The 22,239-nt window shown below is 39.0% G+C and overlaps 1 protein-coding gene across 1 annotated transcript; it reads right to left on the bottom strand.

The window, feature by feature from the left end:
• Positions 1–963: 963 nt before the first annotated feature.
• Positions 964–12,922, bottom strand: LOC131254862 (WAT1-related protein At4g30420-like). Its single transcript, XM_058255566.1, has 7 exons — positions 12,750–12,922; positions 7,673–7,741; positions 6,989–7,105; positions 3,003–3,231; positions 2,571–2,729; positions 1,590–1,741; positions 964–1,180 (listed from the first exon to the last, which is right to left on the bottom strand). The coding sequence occupies exons 1-7, from the start codon at positions 12,920–12,922 to the stop codon at positions 964–966; spliced, it is 1,116 nt and encodes a 371-aa protein (XP_058111549.1).
• Positions 12,923–22,239: the final 9,317 nt, after the last annotated feature.

The following is a 22,239-nucleotide window of genomic DNA, read 5'->3' as shown; positions in this document are numbered from 1 at the left end:
AAATTTAACTCATTCTTTTTGCTAATGATCTAAAATGATCGTAAAGAATGGCTTATCAACAGTATAGGTAACAATAGGCATCATGGACTCTTTCTCATGTTATTCCTAAACACCAAAGGTAGGGGTGTATGTGAACCGAGTTAACTCGGTTAACTCGCTTGACCTAACTCGAAAAAGTTCGATTTGACTCGGTTCGAAGTTCAGTTCGAGCTGATTTTTTCAAGTTCAAAAAAATTTCGAACCTGAGTTGAAGCTTGTTTGAGCTCGACTTGACCCAAATCAAACTCAGATTGAACTAGTTCAATTACTCAGTTACTTTGATATTAATATTGCTCACCAAGTATTTGATGAAATGACTTAACGAAGTGTCGGCTAGTGGCAAAGAAGGTATGTATGAGAAACAAATATCATTTTTTTTTTTTTTAAAATTTTGATGTTGCCTACAAGGTATTTGGTGAAATACTTGTAAACATCTATTGCTGGTTTGCATACTTTGAGAAATTCAAAGTGCACAGCTTGTGTTTGTGAAAATGTCGTAGAGGCTCAATTTTAACTTGAACTAGCTGAGCTGCTGACCGAACCGAGTCGAGCTGAGTTGGCCAGTCAAGCTCGAAGATCAAGCCGAGTCAAGTTTGAACTGGGATTAGCTAGTGGCTGAGCTAAGTCAAGCTAGGGCTAGCTCGACTCGATTAGACTCGATGTACACCCATAAGCAGATATACATTCTTGAAAACTAGTGCTATAATGAAAAAATGATCGTTTTAAGGTCTTGATGGATTTTTTTTAGTCTGCCTCAATTTGCCAAAGTCAACTTCTTAGTTTTCTAATCACTGTCTTTTTAATGGATAGGTGCATTAATTTAATTAACTTAAAAGAATGCGGGTTTCCAAATATCAATCAAAAGCAGCATATATCCCTAATTAATTATCCCTTAAATCAAAACAAAATCACAATCGGGTCCACTCAGTGGGTAGTCTCATCTCGATCAATGGCTTGCAATTTATCACCCAATAGGGGCTCCTTGATTTCGATTTTGCAACCGTCCGTTGATTCATCTGAAGAAACTTTTATCTGTACGGAACCATCACTTGGGCTTATCTCCCTCCTAGCATCTAGATCATGGGCCTTACCCCAAAGAACGACATACAGCCCACCTATAACAGCAATAGCACCTACCAAACTGAGGGACAAAACAAGCATTTTGTTAGTACCGTTCCTTGATGTATCAAAAACCAACGGCTGGATGAAACCCGTTAGTAGTAAGAGTATTGTGTCAACATGTCACACACATCTTATATTTTCATACCCACACGTGTAAACATGGAACATGTAGCTAGGATCCGAGCCGCTCATCAGGTGGACTCTACCATGCCAATGTACAGAGCAAAAAGTTGGTCCATTTCAGCTCATCCACTCAGGCATACCGTCCATTATTTTCATACTAGAATATGGCCCACCTGTTGACTATATTGGCCTTGATTGGGCTAGCCCATCTGAGGTTGGGCTAATGACCCAAGCCCAGAAAGAAGTGGTCAGCATGGTCCATTGCTAGCCGTACCAAAAGCTCAAATGGCCCCTGAAAAACGTACCTTCCTATGTAAAGCTCTTCATGGAGGAAAATAGAAGCTGAAATGGTCACAATCACTGTACACAATGGGCTGAACATTGCAGGGAATAAGGGCCCTCCTTTTGAAATGCACCATGATTGCACGTAAAATGACATCCCAGATCCTATAATTCCCTGTATACGAAATTATTAGATGATATTTGGACGGCTACAATTGCAATACAAATGCTATGGTGGGCCACCCATGATCTCACCCTTTATGATCCTCAATGTGAAGATCCAGACCATTCATCTTGATACACACCCTGTGTATGGTCCACAAGGAAGAAGTCTCACCAATTGGAGATCCTCACCGTCCATAAAAAGGTTAGTTTTCTGGACCATTCGTTCTAACTCACTCTTTCTGGACAGTGTAATCTCTGATGAATGAGATTTTCACCATGTGGCACATCTTCAGTACGTTGAATACTTTATATTAAAGGGTTTTGCTAATGTGCCCACCTTTAGTGGCGCGTTAGCAACTACGTGTTCTTTTAATAATCAATCTGGACCGTCCATTCATTTGTTATTTATAAGCCATAGATCACATGGTTAGAATCACGAACCAAAGTGATTCCTTGGAATCATAAGCAACATAAAGTGGGATCTATCAAAAGGATGTTTCAAGACGATGATTGGACCTAAATTTTTTATCCGCTCAGTATTGATCGTCCATTTTTCATGCTATTGATCAGATGTTTCAGATCATCCCATTTTTTTTTTGCATCACTGCTTCCTCCCTAGTTGAATGAATGGACGGTTCAGATTGGCAAATGGCAATTACAGGTGTTATTTAAAATTTTTGGGGATGTTGCTAACATCCCAGGAAGGTGGGGACGTTAGCTTTTAAATCACTTATATGTAGTTGGTGGGCCACATCTGTACATAATCAAGACCGAGGACAATCTCTATAATTACTCAATAAAGAAAAGACAATGGTATTATAGGTTGAAGAACTACTTACTGTATAGATACAACACAAGATTTTAATGCTTGAATTCAACTCCCAAGCTATTGGGTCCGGTTCTAAGAAGATCGCAACCGCCCCTGATTGGATCATTGCAAAGAAACACATCCAAGCCGATAAAGATAAATGGTCAGGATAGCTCTCAGACATGGGTACCTGTCATAGATAATTGAAGGGTAAACATCAACTGATGGAGTGCTGCTGTTTCCTCACACGTGCAAATGTGAAGTACGTGTTTGGGTAAAAATCATTCTGGCCCACTCATTAGGTGGACCACACATGCAAGTTAAATGTGAACCATTGATGAAGTTATTTTGCACACATGCACCCCAGCTGATGAGTAGATGGATTCCATCTGGCACACGTGTGAGCTGAGGACATGGATGGTTGAGAAACATGAGAAAATTAAAAAGGTATGGTACTATGTACCTGTAAAATCAGCCATACTGACCAGCAACAGCAGCTTCCAAAGAGAAGAGCACAACCCAAAATCCAGTTCTCACCCTCTGATTGGAAAATAGAGTTGGATGTTGGGAATTCCATGTTGAGAAGCTTTGGGCCCTTGATCAATGCCATGGACAATGCTCCCATGACGCAGACAATGGTTCCGATCACCTTAGCTACGCTCGCCAAACTTCTTATATTGACTTTCTCTAATCTGATCCGCTTAATTAAAATAAAACCATGTTAATGTTTTTGTGGACCTCATCTAAACCGTTCATTAGTTGCACCCCAGCCGTGACCTCGCCGAGAAATCGGGCTGGTCCTATTGTCAGACAGGGTAATAATGGACCGTTGGAAAAATGGCTGATAGTCCACATTCAATGGACGTGTGGGGCCTGCCTAGTTTTTATTAAGGTCACCTGCATTAGGTTGCAACTTGGAGAAGTTGGCTCAGCCCAAGATGAGCCCTTGGGTTGGACCATGGTTTGATTTTCAATACTTGGTGAATAACTCATCTGGGCGTAGGTTAATGAATGCTAAAGATGGCCCAAACGACTCCTTTAAACCTATACGACATAGCACTTGGCTAATGCCTGTCCGTGAACGCTGAGATTGTATGGATCACACTCATGGGGCCTTTTAAAGCTTTTTGCTTGATGTGGTTATATAGTTTGATTTGGGGTATTAAATATTTGGTTTGGAGTTGTCATTAGCTAGTTAACTCAGAGAATTTGAAAATTTTCTGGTTTTATAATGACTCCTGATCCATCACGTATGATTTCGAAATAGGGACTATAGTAATAGCTAGAGAAGGAAAGGGTTAGGCACATTCTCTATCTGTACTGACGTACTATATCTATTTCATGAAACTTAGTGAAATGTAAGGGATTTGGTTAGTATAGCATTAGATGATGCAATTAAAAGGTATACTATGAAAGGGTGCAAGGGTGCAATATTAAGAATGAGAGATTGACAACGACAATCTGGTAGGATTGTTTAAGGAGGGAGATGATGATGCAAATGCATGTGCGAAGATGAATGCAATTGATTTATAGTTGAAGTATTCTTGGAAAAGAAAAGCAGGTGCATGATTTTTTCGTAAGGATCAACTTGAATAGGGTGGATTGGCATTCCAACTGCTAATGCAACTAAGGCTTTAGCATGTTAGGCTGGCCTACTGGCTGGAAAAGACTTTCTTCTTTCACTCTCCTTTTCTCCTTGGTGGATGGATGGTGTGAGTATTCATAGGTGTGGAGGGTGGCATTTTAGATACATTTTTTTTCTTTTGTTAAGTTTGGGGGCTAAAAATGATAGGAGGGCTATAATTGGCTAAGGAGATGGGTGTGCCACATGACATTTTACCATTGGTTAACGGGAGTGGTAAAAAGTGTGGTTTTGTGAAAAACTAGGCACGGTGTTCATTACAACTCAAGCAATATAATCAAGGTGGAGGGTATAATTCTCTCTCCACTACCTCGTCGAATCTTCTTCTTCTTCTTCTTCTTCTTCTTCTTCTTTTTAGGCGATCATTCACATGTCAGGCAGCCCATCATGAGCTGCTGATGAGTTGCTCGTGGCACCCAGATTTCATTGGAAGCTGAGGTGAGAGTTGGGTACTTCCTTGGGCTTTTCACTCTTATATTATTAGGATCCTAAGGGTAATTGGGCCTGAATTTGGGCTTGAATTGAGTTCTAAATGGGGCTCTGGATTGAGATGGATTTAAAGGTTTAGTTGTGCATAGATCATTTGTATTATCTTGAGTGGAGTGTCTACTTTGTCCCATAATGGATAGTCAATTCCTAGCTTGTTCGAGTCGACTCAGCATGAACACCTTTGACTTGACTTATGACCAGATGAATTGGTCCAAATCGCCAAGCTCATGAACTGGGCTTAGACAAATGGTCTTGGCCCATTGGGTTGAACCTAGGCATGCTTCATTCGGGTCCAATTGCATGGATTTGAAATTGGACCCACCGCGTCAAGTGATGGTCCCCAGTGAGAATGGATTGTGTACTGAGTAACTCAGTGCACTAAACTCTGTGGAGCCCACATGTGATGCATGTATCTTATCCACCATGTCCATCTCTTTCACTAGGATATTTTAGCTCATGAGACCAAAATTAAAGCATATCCAAAGCTCAAGTGGACCACACGACAAGAAATAGTGGTAATAATGACATCCACCATTGAAACCTTCTTAGAGCCCACAGTTATGTTTATTTGTCATCCAACTTGTTCATAAGGTCACCGGGACATGGATGGAAGGAAAAATGCAAATATTAGCATGATATAAAACTTTTGTGGCCCCCAAGAAGTTTTTAACCGTTATTTTTTTCTATTTCCTCTGGTGACTTGAGCTTTGGATATGCTTCAATTTTAGGCTCATTCTGTAAAATGATATGGAAAAAAAATGAATGGGTGGCATGAATAAGATACATACATGATGACCCTCACAAAGTTTACTCATTGTGCAATCCACTCTCATCCCGAATATCAATCTTTTTCACACCCCCTCCTATTGGCACTCAAACCCATGACATGCGAGCGAGTCTACCATTGAGTCATGAGTTGGATCATGAAAAAATAAGTAGATTGAATATCAAATTGGTTAGCCTCTAAATATATCAAAGTATATCCTACCCCACAACTAACTTTTAGATGGCTCGGATTTTTTATACACCTAAAAATGCATTCAACCAACACTCTATGCTATGGATTCTGATTTGCAACACACTTTTAAAAATTAGTTAAGTTAATTAAAGGCCCATTTGGATTCCCCTTAAAAATGAACATTCTCATTTTAGTTAATGGTAATTATGTATTACAGATCATTTTCATATTAATAGTTTTGATTAGGTTTTTTTTTTTTTTTTTTTTTTTAAATCCCTACCAAAAGAATATGATCTCTAATGTATAATAACTATTAACTAAATTGAGTTGAACTCCCTACCAAAAATTCTAATATAATTGAATAAAAATTTAAAAGTATTTAAAGAAAATATGTATTGGAGTACTCAATTATAAGTCTATATTGAATAGGGAATTATAAACGTCCCTACTTAGATACGTCCCAAACTTGATGAATAGATTATATGCCTGAGTGCATAAAAAAAGGGGGAGATGATATCATCATCTTCTTAAATGCGCAAGGGAAAAATTATCTTAGAAGGAGAAGCAAGGGATGTTAACCCATGAATTATTTTTTACAATGCTATAAATATATTTAAATAAGCCTACACTCTTAATTCACTCATAATAGTAAACTTTTCTAAAATAATATATTACTAAAAATAGTAAAGACACCAAAGCCTACATAAACTAGCTCATTACCCTAAGATAAGAAAAAGTTCTTGAAATAACATTCAACTCTTCAAACACATAAATGATTAAAATAATAAATTAAAAACTTATTAAAAATTGTAAATCTTGACTTCAAGCTTAAATTTTACCCCTAAATCAACTTTATTTTATGGTTAAGTCATGAGACCCATTAATAGTTTTCTAATAACATATTATATGTATAAATTTGATAAATGGTCACAATATTATGGCTGTTGGAAACTATAATGTAAGTTAGGTTGTTTTTGCTTTATATTGAACCTTTCGACCTGTTTTTCAGTCTAATATGACAATCTATAAAGCCATCTACTACTTGTTCCACATTGATAGATGAATAAATTTGGTTTACATCCTTTTAATTTAAACTTAACCAAGAACGACTTATTTGGACATGGACCAAAATGAGTCCCCACCTATACATATTAATGAATTAGGTCTATGGTAAGAATCCAGACCTAATCATTAAAAGGATTGGGTTCGGATCTTCTCTTTGTTCAACTTAGGACCTTTGTATCCCTTCTTACTACATCATATCTCTGATGTCTAATATAGTAGTTTTCAATCAAATGACTATTTCAATAAATTCAAAGTGATTTCTTGATTTATTAAATAGTAGTTTTGAATTATTTACCCTAAAGAAGCTGCCATGACGAAAGTAACTGCTGGGAGTAGATTAGACATGGCACTTGCAGTCGTTGATGATGTGAGAGACATGCCCATAAAATAGCAGCTTTGGTTAACAGTTATCCTGTAAAAGAGGTCAACGTTACCTTCCAACCACATTAAAAGATAGAATAAACAAAATTTCATGTTATAATAGGAGAAGCAAAAGCAACATTTTTATAGAAAGGAATGTAACTACATCAGTTTGTTTCCTATCATTATGTAAATGCGTTACGTTTGACTCAGGGACAATCTGATTCACGATCTTCACCAACCACTTGGTCCTACTATTCAAGTGCCACCAAGGGAATATGACACTTATCGGTTAATCCCAACCATTTGATCAATAGCTTACAAAATGAATGGTCTGATTTATAGAAGTTCCAAAAATGGAATTAGACAATCCATTAAGCTGGCACATAATGGATTGCTTATGTATCTCAAGAATTATTTTGATACAACTAATCATAACCATCAAATATCATGCATTGGAAATAAATGATTAGAAAAAAATGACTACTATTTGGATGGTTTGGATTAGAAGATGGTTCTACTTCATTAGCAGTTTAGATTAACACATTGGCATCAGGATTGCATACAAACTAATTGCATTTGATAATTCAATAAGAAATAAAGCTAGCTTGAAACATACCCAATTAGAGAAGTAATAAACATCAAAGACAAGCTCTTTATACCTAAAGCTGCTGCAGTTGGCTTTCTCCTGTAAAACATACAATTAGAGTTGTAGAAAAATACAAATATATATAACGAATATAGAATAGCTCGATGGACCACTTGCACACCCTAAGGACCCAAATTATTTATATATGGATCATGTTGGAAAGTGTGCTCTTTTAATCAAATGAATTATATTTTTTTCATCCAATTTATTGTTGTTATGCATATAAAGAATGGATGTGATTGGGACATTTTTGTTTGGCGACTTTTCAAGACCTCTCCTTAGGAAATGGAAAAAAATTTCAATGTGAAATATATTGTGATGCCTAACTTATTTTTGAAAATTTCAAACTTAGAATTTGTTATAGTTAGCAAGTTAGTGAGGATAACCTATCTATGGATCACTATGCATGGTGTGACTATTGAAACTATATTGAGTCTATACCATATGAAAATATTGTCATCACATATATGTGTAGGTGTGTGCATGTTCACAAATTGAATGGATCTAGAAAGTGAAGTTGGATTTTACTTTTTGGTAGTAGTAGTTATAGTACTCTTTATGTTTGTTTCTTGAAAATACATATGGTCCTAATGGGACTTGACTGGTTACTTTTATTCAGCCTTTTAGGTAAAAATGTTGAATTTGATGATTAATTAGGTTTCCTATGGGGATTATGATTGTCAAATGGATCTTGATGAGTTGGATGATTAATTAGATATTTTTATAGAGAGTAGGATTGTCAATGAAGAATTTATGACTTTACTGGTTTGGCCTTGTATCTGGAATCAGAATGATAGATCGACATGACCAACTAAACTTGCTTTTGAAGATTGCTTTGATTAAACATTCAATATATTGAAATCATAATATATGCGATATTGTTTTATTATTTTTGGGATTAATCAATTATAACTATGGGATGTATTAAGTTATATATGATAGTATGCCTTAAGGTAGGAAGGATATTTTTATAAGAGCATGTGATAGTTTGATAGAGCGCTTATATATATTTATATGTTGTGTGTAGGAGGAAACACCTAAATGTGTTTGGATGAATTTGACTTTGTAAAAAACATTACAAGATTAACAAGAATATTGTGAGAACTACTTTAGAAAGAACCCTCTGTATCAAGGATGGTTAGTAGGCAACATGTTTTAAAAATCGGAAAACTCAACTCAACTTGATAACCAGCCATGTTGAGTTGGCTCGAAGACTCAATTCAACTTCATTTTTTTTAATAATTAAACTAGGAACTTTAGTACACTAGTAATAAAACACTTAAAGAAATAAATATAAAAATATGCAACTTAAAATGAAAAATTAGTATTTGGCCCAGTGTTAAATGCTAATTGCTAGCTTAATTGAGGTTATGAGTTTGAATCACACAATCAGTAGGATGCTGTAACATGATTTGACAAGTCGACTCCGAACAAAGTTTCTTTAGCACATAGAATAGAAATTTTGTTATTAAAAAGAAAGAAAAAAAAGAAGAAAGAAAACACACATGAGGAGAGCTAAAGTGTGTTGGACTGAATGGAACGTCCAGATCAATTAATTGGACTACTCCAAACACCCTAAAATTTCTCATTACACTACAACTTGGTCTTAAAGGAAAATGTCTTAGACTTTTAGGACCATGGTCCAACAGGCCGGCTCAAACTAAACATAGGCTAACCCATTAACAGTACTACCAGCTTCGTCTTAGTCCATTTGAGAACATTTTGTATTAATCCCACGTCAAGGGCCATTGGGTGTGTGCCATATAAGAGTCAAGTGGGTCTGTTAGCTAGGAAGGGGCTTCTCTATGTCCTGCTGGAGGGGGTAGGACATCCATCCCAGCCCCACCATGAGCTGAAAATAGGGTTCATGACGAGCCTATTGCAGGAAAAAAAAAAGGACTCAGTCCACCTAGCCCAAATCAAGCCCGAGACCAAGTTACCTTAACCGTCCAAATCCAGCCAACTCCAATATAGTAAATTTATCTGTCAACCATAATGATTTGAATCTAGGGTGGCCATATGGTAATGCATCCAAAACGTGGACGGTTGTGATCATCTGACCACCTCTGCATGTGGCGCCTGATAGGGTGATTATACACTACTGTGGGTCCCACATACCGACAAGAAATTTTCCATGGCGTGGCGCACCTCAGTTGTGGACATCACACACAACACGGTGGGCCCCGCCATAGAATTGGCATATACTAAATAATATAGTAATGATGCAATAGAAAGTCAATAGCCTAATAAAATGCATTGGAGAAGAGACTGGCCTAAGTCCGGCCTGTTTAGCTGGTGGCCTCAAGGTCTATACTCTTCTAATAGTTCACCATCATTTAAAAATGGCAGGCCTTCGACAATAAACGTGAATCATGACATGATTATATGGTAATCCAGACTGTCCCTAAACCTTGCAAAAATTACACTGAGAAGATGATAATAAATTATCCCTTCTTGCTGTTGGAATTTGGGACACTCACTCGTTTTCCTTTAACTGTCCATTTGATAGACATCAATTGGATGGTTATAATTTCTTGATCAGTATTATTTTAGAGATATATTCTATCCGCATGGTACCCCACAATTTAATTAGACGGTCTGGATAGACTTATATGAGTGCCACGTGTGATGGGGACGAATCACCACAATTTTCAAAATGTCGGTGAACTATAACAGGAGTCTGTCTACTCGTGTTCCAGGACTCCACTGTGAGTCGACATAAATTGGGCAACTCGACTCAACGTGATTTTTAGCCAACCGCTATATATATATATATATATATATATATATATATATATATATATATATATATATATATATATGAATGCTCACCTACACACACCTTCTTATGTCATAACCCGTGCGCACCTTTACACACACGGCATAGACACAGAATCTGAAGTGTACACGTGATGCGGCACCCCCATGAAACGTTACAAGTATAATTTTTAACCTTATGCAAAACTCCGGTAGGCCGTGGCAAAAAGAAACAATTTGCTCATTTGATTTGCATTTCTCTTTACTATGGCCCACTAGAGTTTTGATCAGGCTGAAAATTGGGCCTATAGAGTTTCAGGGGGGTGCCTCATCATGTGGACCATTCAAATTCTGTGCTAATGACACGTGTGCAAAGGTGCGCACAGATGTTCACGTAAGGCATGTAGGTGAGCATTCCTTTATATATAAACATATGTATGTATGTGTGTGTACACATATATTCCGTAGATAAAACACTTACATCACGTTGGGCCCCACAAAGCTATACCGGGATGGATTACCGTCCGAGGGAGGGTAGGACGCAATCAGCGTCCTCTTTCTTTGGCGTAGCGCGAAACGGGCAAGAACCGGATTGGCTACTCCCCTACCACTAGCCCGGTGGTAGTGTTTGGTGCTCTATGGGCCCCACCATGATGTATGTGTTTCATCCATATCGTTCATCCATTTTTACATATCATTTCATGGCTTTATCATAAAAATGAAAGGGATATAAATCTCAGGTGCATCACACCACAGGAAAACAATAGTGATTGGATATCCACCATTAAAATCCTCCCAAGGCCCACTGTACTGTTTATTTGACATCCAATCTATTGATTAGGTCATACAGACATGGATGAAGTGAAAAAACAAATAATATCTTGATCTAAAACTTTTTTGGCTCCCAAAAAGTTTTTAATGATCAACGTCCATTCAACATTGTTTCCTGTAATATGGTCCACTTGAGATTGGAATATACCTTATATATTTTTGGTCTCATACCTGAAAATGATCTAGAAAAATAGATGGACTTGCATGGATGAAACACATATATACATCATTGTGGGGCCCACAGAGCACCGACCTCCCGTCATTGGCTTTGTGGTTGGGGAGTAGCCAATCCGCTTCTGGAACTGCCTGTTTGCCCGGAAGCAGATTGCGTAGTGAGTAACTCACTGTGCTCTTAACGTACTGAGTAAACTCTGTGAGGTTCACCATGATTTATGTATCTGATCTGCTCTGTCCATCCATTTTACCATATAATTTTAGGGCCGGAATCCAAAAATTAATCATATAAAATGTTAAAATGGACCATGCCACATGAAACAGTTGAATTAAACGTCTATTGTTGAAAATTTCTTGGGGCCAAGGAGGTTTTGGATCAAGCTTATATTTGTTTTTTCTCTTCATCCATGTCCGTAAGATCTTATGAACAGATTGGATGACAAATAAACATCAGTGTGGGGCCTAGCAAGATTTCAATGGTTGAAATCATTATTCCCAATATTTCCTGTGATATGAACAACTTGAGACTTAGATTTGTTTCAATTTTAGGCTCAACCCCTTAAATTATATAGAAAAATGGATGGATGGGGTGGATTTATAAAAAAATCCCAAGGTAGGCTCCAACTAGGTTTCTATAGTAGTACCTTCATGCTGAAAGCTTTTGAGGAAATACACGGAGTCGTATTTTAATGACTGGTTTCATGGGTTTTGTTTCCTCACTCTTCCTATAAAATCTCACAGTTGTTTTAAATTTTTAACATCCGACCACCAGTGTGTTGCCATCACTCTAGCTACGTCATGGAAATGTACTATGCGGTCGAGCGCATATTACTTACCCACACCTCACATAGTAATCGAGCCAATGACCAGAGTGTTAAAACGTACGCTCCCTGTACCGTTGAGCCATGGGAAGGGATCCTATTAGTTAACTATCAAGTTGAGACGGAAATCTTCGAGTCAACCTGACCAGCCACACGCTGAGTCGAGTTGAGCCTAGTTTTTTTGATTTTTGAACTTTGGTACACCCAATGTGTATGCAAGATGACCAATATGTACGTAAGATGGGACCCAATGGGCCAAGGACCTGATTTAATCTACCATGAGAGAGAGAGAGAGAACCTGGGTCCTTGCTCTTACTCCGGTGGTAGACTCTCAGGAGTTTCAACACCTGGCTGAGGGTTCGAGTACCCATAGGTGGTGAAATCCCACTAGGGCGTGAGCGTGTGGTAGTGTGTGTGTGCATGTGTAAAAAAAAAAAAAAAAAGTGAAGAGAGAGAGAGAGAACCTCTCAGCAAAATAAGCAATGGGTGCCATGAAAATGGTAGCTATGGCCTGCCTGTAGACAACAAGGACCCATGGTCTCATCCCTTGTGTAAGTGCTGCTCTTGTGGTGAGATTCACAGCTGCGTTTGTGAACTGCATCATGACCATGGCTATGGTAGGCCTGTGTCCCTCCATGGATCCTGTGACTCGCAATGCACAGATCTTTTTTAGATGCTTCACAGAAAAAATTGCATGGCCCAAGGCAGTCATGCATGTGTATATATATACTGACGAGGCCGGATCCATTACAATGCTGTACGTTAATATTAACCTACATCACAATGTGTGGGGTCCACCGTGATGCTTTCATGAAATCCAATCGCTCTATCATGTAAGGCCTCTTATATTCTCCTCGTAAAGAAAACTAAGGAGATTTTATAACTTAGGTGGGCCACACCACATGAAACAATTAAGATGAGGACTCCAAACATTAAAAACCTTCCATATTCTGCTTTGGGCCCACCATCTTTCTTATATTCCATCCGAAGATTCAACCCATCAGGATGAATGGACGCTCCAAAAATAGCCCACTCCAGGTTTCATTGGATTTCATTACGTGTTATTAGAGGCTTTAGGCATGACTTATATGGTGTAGCCAACTTAAGGTTTCGATACACCTATTTTTTCTGCAAGTAAGAAATCATGGATTAAACATGATGGACGGATTGGATTTCATGAAATCTTTGTAGCTTAAGATTAACCTACGAAGATTTGCAGTGGATCCGGTGGGTCTCATGTGGCCATTGGCGGGAAATGCTCTGCCCACGCTCGTGTGGAGTTCTGCCCATGCACACGCAATCACACACGTGAATATAGCACGTGTGTATGATCTGAGCTTTCTGTCAGGCGGGTAGTTTAAATTTTATGGCCTAAAATCAGCCCGTTTCATTTCTGAGATGAGCCATATTGTATCAATAAGATGGACGGCTATTTATTTTATTTTATTTTTTTCTAGTCATCATTTGTTTCATGGACAGTGATCTTGGTTTTCAAGCTATAAGATCTAATCAGTGTGACCCATCTAATGGAAGGCTAGGATCTCCTGTACACGTGCCAAGTAGGCATTTTTTGAGTGTGGATGGGCAGGGAATCGTTCCACAGGCGTGTAGCTTAGCAAACATCAGGACATATTCTTACGCGGTGGTATCTCATCCACCGTACATCTAGCTTGTATGTATTGCACTCTGGACGATCCAGATCGTGGCCTATCGTGGTTGGATTATAAAACCATAGCCATCATGGTTGGATTATAAAACCATAAATGCCAACTAATCCAATAATTCTAACCATCAGATTGCATTTCTAGAAGTCAGACCTCCATTATAAAATTTTAACCATTTAGGAACCATATAACGCGTGGGACCATCCGATGAATCTGATATCTGATAATTTTCTCCATTCAAATCCAAAGTGAAATATATGAATTGAACGGTCTGGATTGGCTTAAAGAGTACACGACAGCTTGGAAATGAGAGTCAATTACTGTCCGTTGAGACGCATCATTTCTAATGTAACCCGGCCTGCTTTCCATGTGCTTTGTAGAGTGGTGGCCTTTTCTTAATGAAATACAAGCGGTGATGTCTGGGACGAGATTGTGACCCAGTTGACCACGCTTCGGACGCTGATTGGCTGGTGACCCTACACCACCCAACTAGCTGATGGAAAAGCTCTGTAGGCATCACCATGATGTATGTGTTTTATCCGCGCCGTCCATCCATTTTTAAAGCTCATTTTAGGGTTTGAGCCAAAAAATGAAGTAGATCCAAAGCCCAAGTGGACCATACCACAGGAAACTACGGGGATTGAACCCTTACCGTTGAACTTTTTGGGGCCACCGCAATTTTTATTTGCCATCCAACCTGTTCATAAATTCACTTGACCATGGATGAAGGGAAAAGACAAATATCAGGTTGATCCAAAACCTCTGTGGCCCCTGAGAATTTTTCAACGGTAGGCGTTCAATCCCCTCTATTTCCTGTCGTGTGGTCCACTTGAGCTTTGAATCTTACTTATATTAGTTTCACACTCTAAAATTAGGTAGAAAATGGATGGACCGCGTGGATAAAACACATACATCATGGTGCGGTCCACAGGGCTTTTCCACCAGCTCGCTGGGTGGTGAGGGGGTCGCCAGCCAACCCGCGTACCGTTGCTAACCACCAATCCCGGGACGACCCTAACCTTTCATAACAACATGGAAAACTGCAAATGGTCTGTACAACGGATTCGAGTACATCATATTCAGCGGGCCAAACTCATGTGTTAGCTCATCACCGTCTTAAAAAAATGCTATGACTCTTTAACCGTACACGTGGCATACTGTCTAAATTAACGAATTGTAGATGGAGATTAGACCAGCAATTACGCTTAGAAGCTGAAGTACCCCTTGCTTTTAAGCAACTATTTGATGGGCCCGAATTTGATGGTTAAGATTGCCTAATCTGTCATTCAGGTTGACCACGTGATTGGAAACAGTGTCCTCCTTGCAAGCTCACCATCCAAATTGTTTTCATTAGCTTGTCCACCTGAATTACGGATGGTTATGATTTTTGGGCTGCCTAAATCTCTGTGTGGAAGTTGGTTTCATGTAACTATCACCGTCGATCCTATAAAAATCAAGGGCTCATTAGAGTCCAAAGTTATTATTATTATTATTTTGGTACCTGGGTTTGATATGGACTAAATATCTAATGGTCAAAATGAATCTTAGATAAACATTATGGTGGGCCATCAAAACCAAGAGTCCACCTTCTCTGCAAAATTTTTTTTTTTTTCGAGTACACTCCAACCATTAGATGTGTAATCCTAGTTTAGGCCAATAGCTAAAATACATACTGATCTTGTAATTAAGGTGGGCCATATCAAGGAAGATAGTTGAGAAAGATAGGTATTTCCCTTGACTTTTATAGGCCTATTGTGATGATTATATGAAATCCACTCCAACGATTAGATTCCACACTAAGATATAGGATTAGGTTCTAAAAATCAAGTCCATCCGTGATTCAATTAGGCCATATACCCAGAGGAACAGTTTGGAGGAATATGATCATTGCTTGCACACTGTTTTTAATTACATGGTCCACCTGAATCATGGATGGGGGTTGTTTTTGGATCATTTGCCTAAGATGAGGTGATGCGCTTGATGGTTAAGGTGGATTTCACATAAACATCATGATAAGGCCCAACCAAGCAACCAATTCATTTACCCACCCAACTAGCCGTTAAACAAATGCAACGGGAGGTGGCGGAACATAATTATATGAACTAATGAGATAGTTTTTTTAAAATAATTTTGAAAAATGTATTGAAATGTAAATTTTATATCAGTTGGGTAGTTTTTTTTTTGTAAAATTTCCTTATATTTCTTAGAAATGATGGTAAATTACCGTAGCTACTCGGCTCATATTTAATAGGAGTTTTTACTATAAGAATTTTTAGGGACCATAATTTTACCAAAAGAACTGTAACACCCTGAAAATTAGGGGTCGTGCATACGTTCGACTCCCGAGTTCCCGGGGTCACTTATAATCGGTTTTCATTAATATGTGATTAATCCAGGTTAAAAGGTGCAGCATGGAATTACTTGAAACATGAAGCACGATCACAACTAGTCTGCTGAAATGAAAATAGATCATTGTATACATGTCCAAAAGGATATAAAAAGGGTCGCATCAGGCGTTGCCCAACAAAATCACAAAAGGAATATCATGTCTAAAAGAATAGAGCTGAGTTCACAACTCAGCGATCCAAATCCTGTCTACTAGGCCGACGGGGAACCATCCATCAGTTGAAAGTAAGAGAACTCGTCCTCCTCCTCGAGGCTCGCATCACCAGGCTCCACAAAATCTATATCACCTGCATCTATGAACGGGTCTGGTTGGTGTTTTAAAACATCGTCCCAGAGTGGGAGTGAGTGATCAACTTAGTGGGTATTATTAGTTTTAAGTTGTAACAAGCATCAATTATAATAAGAATTTAATGAAAAACAATCAATCATAAACATCTATCTAGTCTTGTTAATGCGCATGCATACAGGATGATATGATGTATGCCCTCGTCAAAACACTCCCTTGTGCGACACCATCTAACGATCGCCAATGCCAACACTCCCTCGGTGCGACCTTGACTGCCGAGTCGCCAACCTAGCTAATGCCATGCAATGATGATGTTAACCGAATTTTTAGTTAAGTCCATTCATCCAGCAGATTTGGAAATCTAATACACCCCACGTATCAAATGCCCTGAACTAGTTGCGAGGCCAAGACCTCCTAATGTGTGAGGCCGAGACCCCATGATCCTTGACCTCGTTGGGTTTCCCCCATCCCCGACTTCAAGCATATGGGGGTGCTGAATGTGGGGTCGCTCGCGGTCACTACGGGGAGGCGCGTCACCCCAGCGTAGGCCGACAGCTCGGACACAGTGTCCCATTCCACCATGCCCGGCTCACGAGACTGTGGATCAATATTCCATCTGGTATCGATGGGCTACAATGGTGGTAGAGTGTTTCAGTTTTCATACATATGTGAGCAAACAAGGTTAACAAACCAGGTGGGTCAGCCAGTGGACTAAACCGCACAAGCCCAGGCAAGTATGTGGTGGAACGACATCGGGTACAAGCGACCCATATAGTTTAACTACTGCCGCACACACGTACTCGCCCAAACCCATGGGTTTAGCCTCAAGGTGGTCCTACCAACGAAACTACCTTCGCTCTCCTCCTGTTCCTGACCAACCCAAGGGTAGGAATAGTGACTCATAGCATGCCAACTACCAATATAACATCAAATATATTCAACACCATGTTCTCATGTTACTCAACATACAATCCAAATATCTCTAGCAAGTAAACTATTAATATCATGAATAAAGTGTATGTGTGTGGTGTGGGTTGGTGAGGAAGTTAAGCACTTCCTACACCTCAAGGGATCAATTACATAAGAACAATAAATCAACACACTAAGAAGCAACACATATGAGAGAAAAGGAAATCAAACAAATGTGAGCATGTAATAATCTATACACTAGATCATGAGAGACAAGATTTAACATCAAGGAGAACTAAACATGCCATTCCATACAATCCAACAACATACCATTCCTAGGTTCCTTTAAATTCTTCCATACAACATATCAAGCAAACAAAATTATTAAACTCAAACTATAATTGGTGCTAGGTCACCTAAGGATAATAGTCCGCACCTTAAGAGGAGATTTCCATTCTTTGAGGTCTTAGGGTTTGGGGATTTGGGTAAAACCACCATTTCCTAAATCAAAATCAAGAAAGACAACATTAATGCCTAGAAATCTATACTAAGTTGCTCTATTGAAGGGAAATATACCATTCTTACCTTCGCTTCTTGGCATGAGTGGGTTTGGTGGAGGTTTCCTTGGAGAATGGGTAGAGAGTTGCAAAGTTGAGCTTCCTTGGGCCCCACCTCCTACCACATACTCCTTTCCTTTCTTCTTGCTCTCTCTTTCTCCTCCTTTCTCCTCTTTCTCTTCTACCTTTTCTCTCTTCTCTCCTTCCTTCTCTAGGGCAAATTCGTATGGGGAGAGAGGTGCCCCAAAGGAGGCCCTTTTATAATGCTAGATTTGGTGCAAATAGTCTCAAGTGTTGGGTTTTTACTATACTAGACCTATGTGAGGGTCTTTCTAAGCTCTAGGGCCCACTATGGGGTGTACAAGTCAATATACACCGTAAGATAGCTAGCCCTAATGATGATCTACGTATGGATATGATCGGCCCGCCATTTGGATGCGTCGATCGACAGATATGATAAGAAGTCTGTTCAACGGTCACCGATAGTCGATCAGGGCCGCGGCTATACGGATATGAGCAGAGAAATATCCTTACTCCATGGGTAAAGTTTGGTCGCAAACCGACGGTCCGAAATCCTCAACTTTGCATAAGAGTGGACGACTCAATTCACTTAAGTTTCAACTCCTTCCTTTAGGGTATTTGCACTTCTTATGCACTCGTCCTTCGACTCAAGTTGACCGGTTCTGGACCGTACCTAGGTCCGATTCCCGCGATGGACGTCAAGCCCAGTAAGATGGATATTATTCTATAGTTTTGGAACTAGTGGCCCACCAACGAGCGGTGTAGAGCTTGTTTGGAGAATTGAGGCAGTTCTGGTGGCCCTCTAGCCATGAAACTAGTAGGATAGGTGCTCCATGGCCCGATGAAGGGCCATGCAAAATTTGGGGACGATCGGATAAGGGGTTTGGTCGCACGGGTCCGATTCGCGATCAACAGTCACCGTGCCACGATCGGGACCCAGATTTTATGGACAGGCGTAGAAAAATACATTAGACCCTTATCGTAAATTATGAAGAAATCTGACGGCTGAAATGTCTCATATCTCAATTTTTATTTACACGTGCCAGATTCCAATTTTGGCATTGGTGGGGCGCATCTGGCAAGTGCTAGATTCCACTTCTGGGTGTCTACTGGGTCCGTGGTCCGCGATGGTCCCCAAGCCCAGTGAGATCTATGCTCCCTTGAATTTTTATAATTTTCTGACCTTCTCGTGTTGCGGTATAGCCCGCACGGGCTGTCGCTAGGTGTTAACGGTCATCTGGCTTGGAGGCCCTCACCAGGTTCTATCAGGACCCATCTGATCTATTCAATTGGGCTAATCTTGATCTAATTTATTTGTGATACATCACTACGAGTGGCTTAAACGAACGGTCCTGTGGCAAATCCTACGTGGACGCCTCAGGACACTGTTCTGGTTGGGCGGGACATTACACTACACCTGATGTTCAAGTGATCGGGCGGATTCATTGGCTTCCTATGGCTGATTAATCGGACTGGTGCGGCTCTTTACTGGTACCACCCCTGTATACACCGACATTGAGTGCTAATGGTTATTAAGTAATATTTAGGTTAATTAAATAAAATTAAAAAAATAAAAATTGATGGATTTTTTGAAATCCAAAATAGTGAAAATTCAGGATGTTACAAGAACCTTAATAATTTGGTAAGGATAAGAACATAGTTTTTAGTGATGAAATGATCAAATCACTCTCTTATTTATTGTTTTTAATCCATTGGAATAGTGCATTATGGGCCCATTTTCCTTGTATATATTTGTGTTTCAAAATAATATATTTTTTAAATATTTTTTCCCTTCTGTAGATTTAGTTTCACATTGGATTTACCTAAGAAATTTTTCATATATATAATAATAACTTTTTTGCATGGGGCTTACGTTTTGTTTTTTTGTTTATTTATTTATTTTTTTTCCAGGATAGATATGAATTTGGTCTTGTAGGGGCTATGTCATCAGCTCTAATCCTGTTGACCATACACATGCGCGCCGAGGAAAGCCATGATGTGCCAAACCGACTCTAATTCCGAGTTTGCATGTGTGTGCACGGTGATGGACTAGGTGGGGCCATCGACACAATTGCGGGGTGTGGGTGCATGTGTACTCGTGCGGGTGCAGGTGTACTCGTGCGGGCGTGTATACTAGCAGGAATTTTATTTTGTGCAAGTGTACTTGCACTTGCCCTCTTTCATTTTTTAAATAGAGAGATGTGTAGTACGTTGGTTACATCTGTTGAGTTTAAACCCATCGGACCAAACTCTTTCAAAGGGTGCTTAAAGCACTATTACGGAGTCTTTATAAAGATTTTCTCCATCTGTTTCACATATAACAAAAATATTTTTGCTATTTTTAAAAAATGCTACCTATTGTTGTTGTATTTAAGGAAGTTTTACTACCGAGTTTGTCGTTAAGTTAACTCGGCACTTTCAAGTTAAACTGCAAATAGTTTGAGCTTGCATACACTAAGTGTACCATTATGACTATGTTATAGCCGTTGTATCATAGAGGTCGATTGCTCTGGAAATCTATTACATTTGGGAAGTTGTCCAAGGGGAACAAATTTGATTTCAAGCTAAGTAACTCATGTTATGCCTCAACTCAATTCTATAAGTTTTCTGCCTTATTTTCTTTAATTTCCTTTTTAGTTTTCTATTTACACATTCTATTTGATTTCAACCAAATAATCTAACAATTGTGAAATTAAATTTGTTGAATTAAATAAATTATGGCTACCATAATAGTAAATGCTTCAACTGGGTTATCTAAAATCGAATCGTTCTTTGGATAGTACTTCAAACGGTGGAAATAGAAGCTAACATTTGCGCTAAACACCCTTAAAGTTTCATACATATTATCTGAATTTTTTATTATAGATTCAACAAATCAAAATGAAATTCCCGATGCAAATAACTGTAAAAATTATATTTTAGATTTTTTTATCCAATAAGTTGTATGACATGTGTGTTTTTATGAATTTACTAAAGATATCTCAATTGCTTTAGAGTTCATGACTATCAAATTTTAATTCATGAATTGTCATTAGAGTAAATAAAATTAGATGAAATGTTTTTGCTAACTAGGATCATAGATAGAAAAGCTATTGTTCTCCTAAAAAGAACATAAAAATAATATAAAATATAAAAAAGAACGGCATCTCATTAGAAACTATAATCACACACTTATAAATTGAAGAGATTAATAGAAACAGATACTAAAAAATAAATGTGAACTAGGTAGATTGAAAGGCAAATCTTGTGACAGCCAGGAATACGAAGGAAGAAAAAAGGGCATGCAGATGTAACAAATATGAAAACCTGTGCAGGAGTCGGTCGGGTAATTTGGCAATCTCAACCGTTGACTGAGGACGCTTCCCCAGTAGACCAGACCCCAAAACTATCCATGATGGGAAGGCTGTAACGAACGCTTTATAAGACCTAATAATAAAAGTTCAATGATGGCTCACAACTCTGGAATGGATGGCTAGGATCTTCAGATCCAGAGTATTGTGGGGATATGGTCAATCACAACGAGATCCATCAACCTAACGGTTGATCACTGAACAATAGGTACCTGTCGGGCAGACAAGAGACCCAAGAACGTTGTTCATATCATTGGAACCGTTCATCTGATGGGCGGATGTGGATGGGTGATAGCCCAAAACTTGCTGTTGTTGAATACAGACCGTTGCTCATTTTTTACTTGAATTCTCTTGTCTATTTCATTGGTCATGGCCAACCACATGGTGCCAACAAGATAAACGGTCCTGATCGCACTGCACATTCTATAATCATGCAGGATACGAGTGATAGTCAGGATGGCTCGTGGCCCATCCATGCTGTGGTCATTCTAACGTGGATCGTTGATTAATCCATCAAGTAGGCCACAATACACCAATATTTATTTCCAAAGAACTGGCTCTCATCATGTGGGGCCCACTTAAAAATATTGTAGTTTCCCCCAGGGCCCCACCTGCAAGGCACGTGCTTTAATAAAAACCTATTTTATTGAAAATATATAGAGTTTTAATAAAATTACAAGTGGGTCCCATCTCTTGGTAGTTTCCTTCAATGCCAAGATCTTACCTTTCATCACCCTTTTGGGCCACCTTGATCTCGACTT

Source organism: Magnolia sinica, chromosome 9 (assembly GCF_029962835.1).
Source record: "Magnolia sinica isolate HGM2019 chromosome 9, MsV1, whole genome shotgun sequence".
Lineage (NCBI taxonomy): Eukaryota > Viridiplantae > Streptophyta > Magnoliopsida > Magnoliales > Magnoliaceae > Magnolia > Magnolia sinica.
This window is presented reverse-complemented; position numbering and strand designations above follow the sequence as displayed.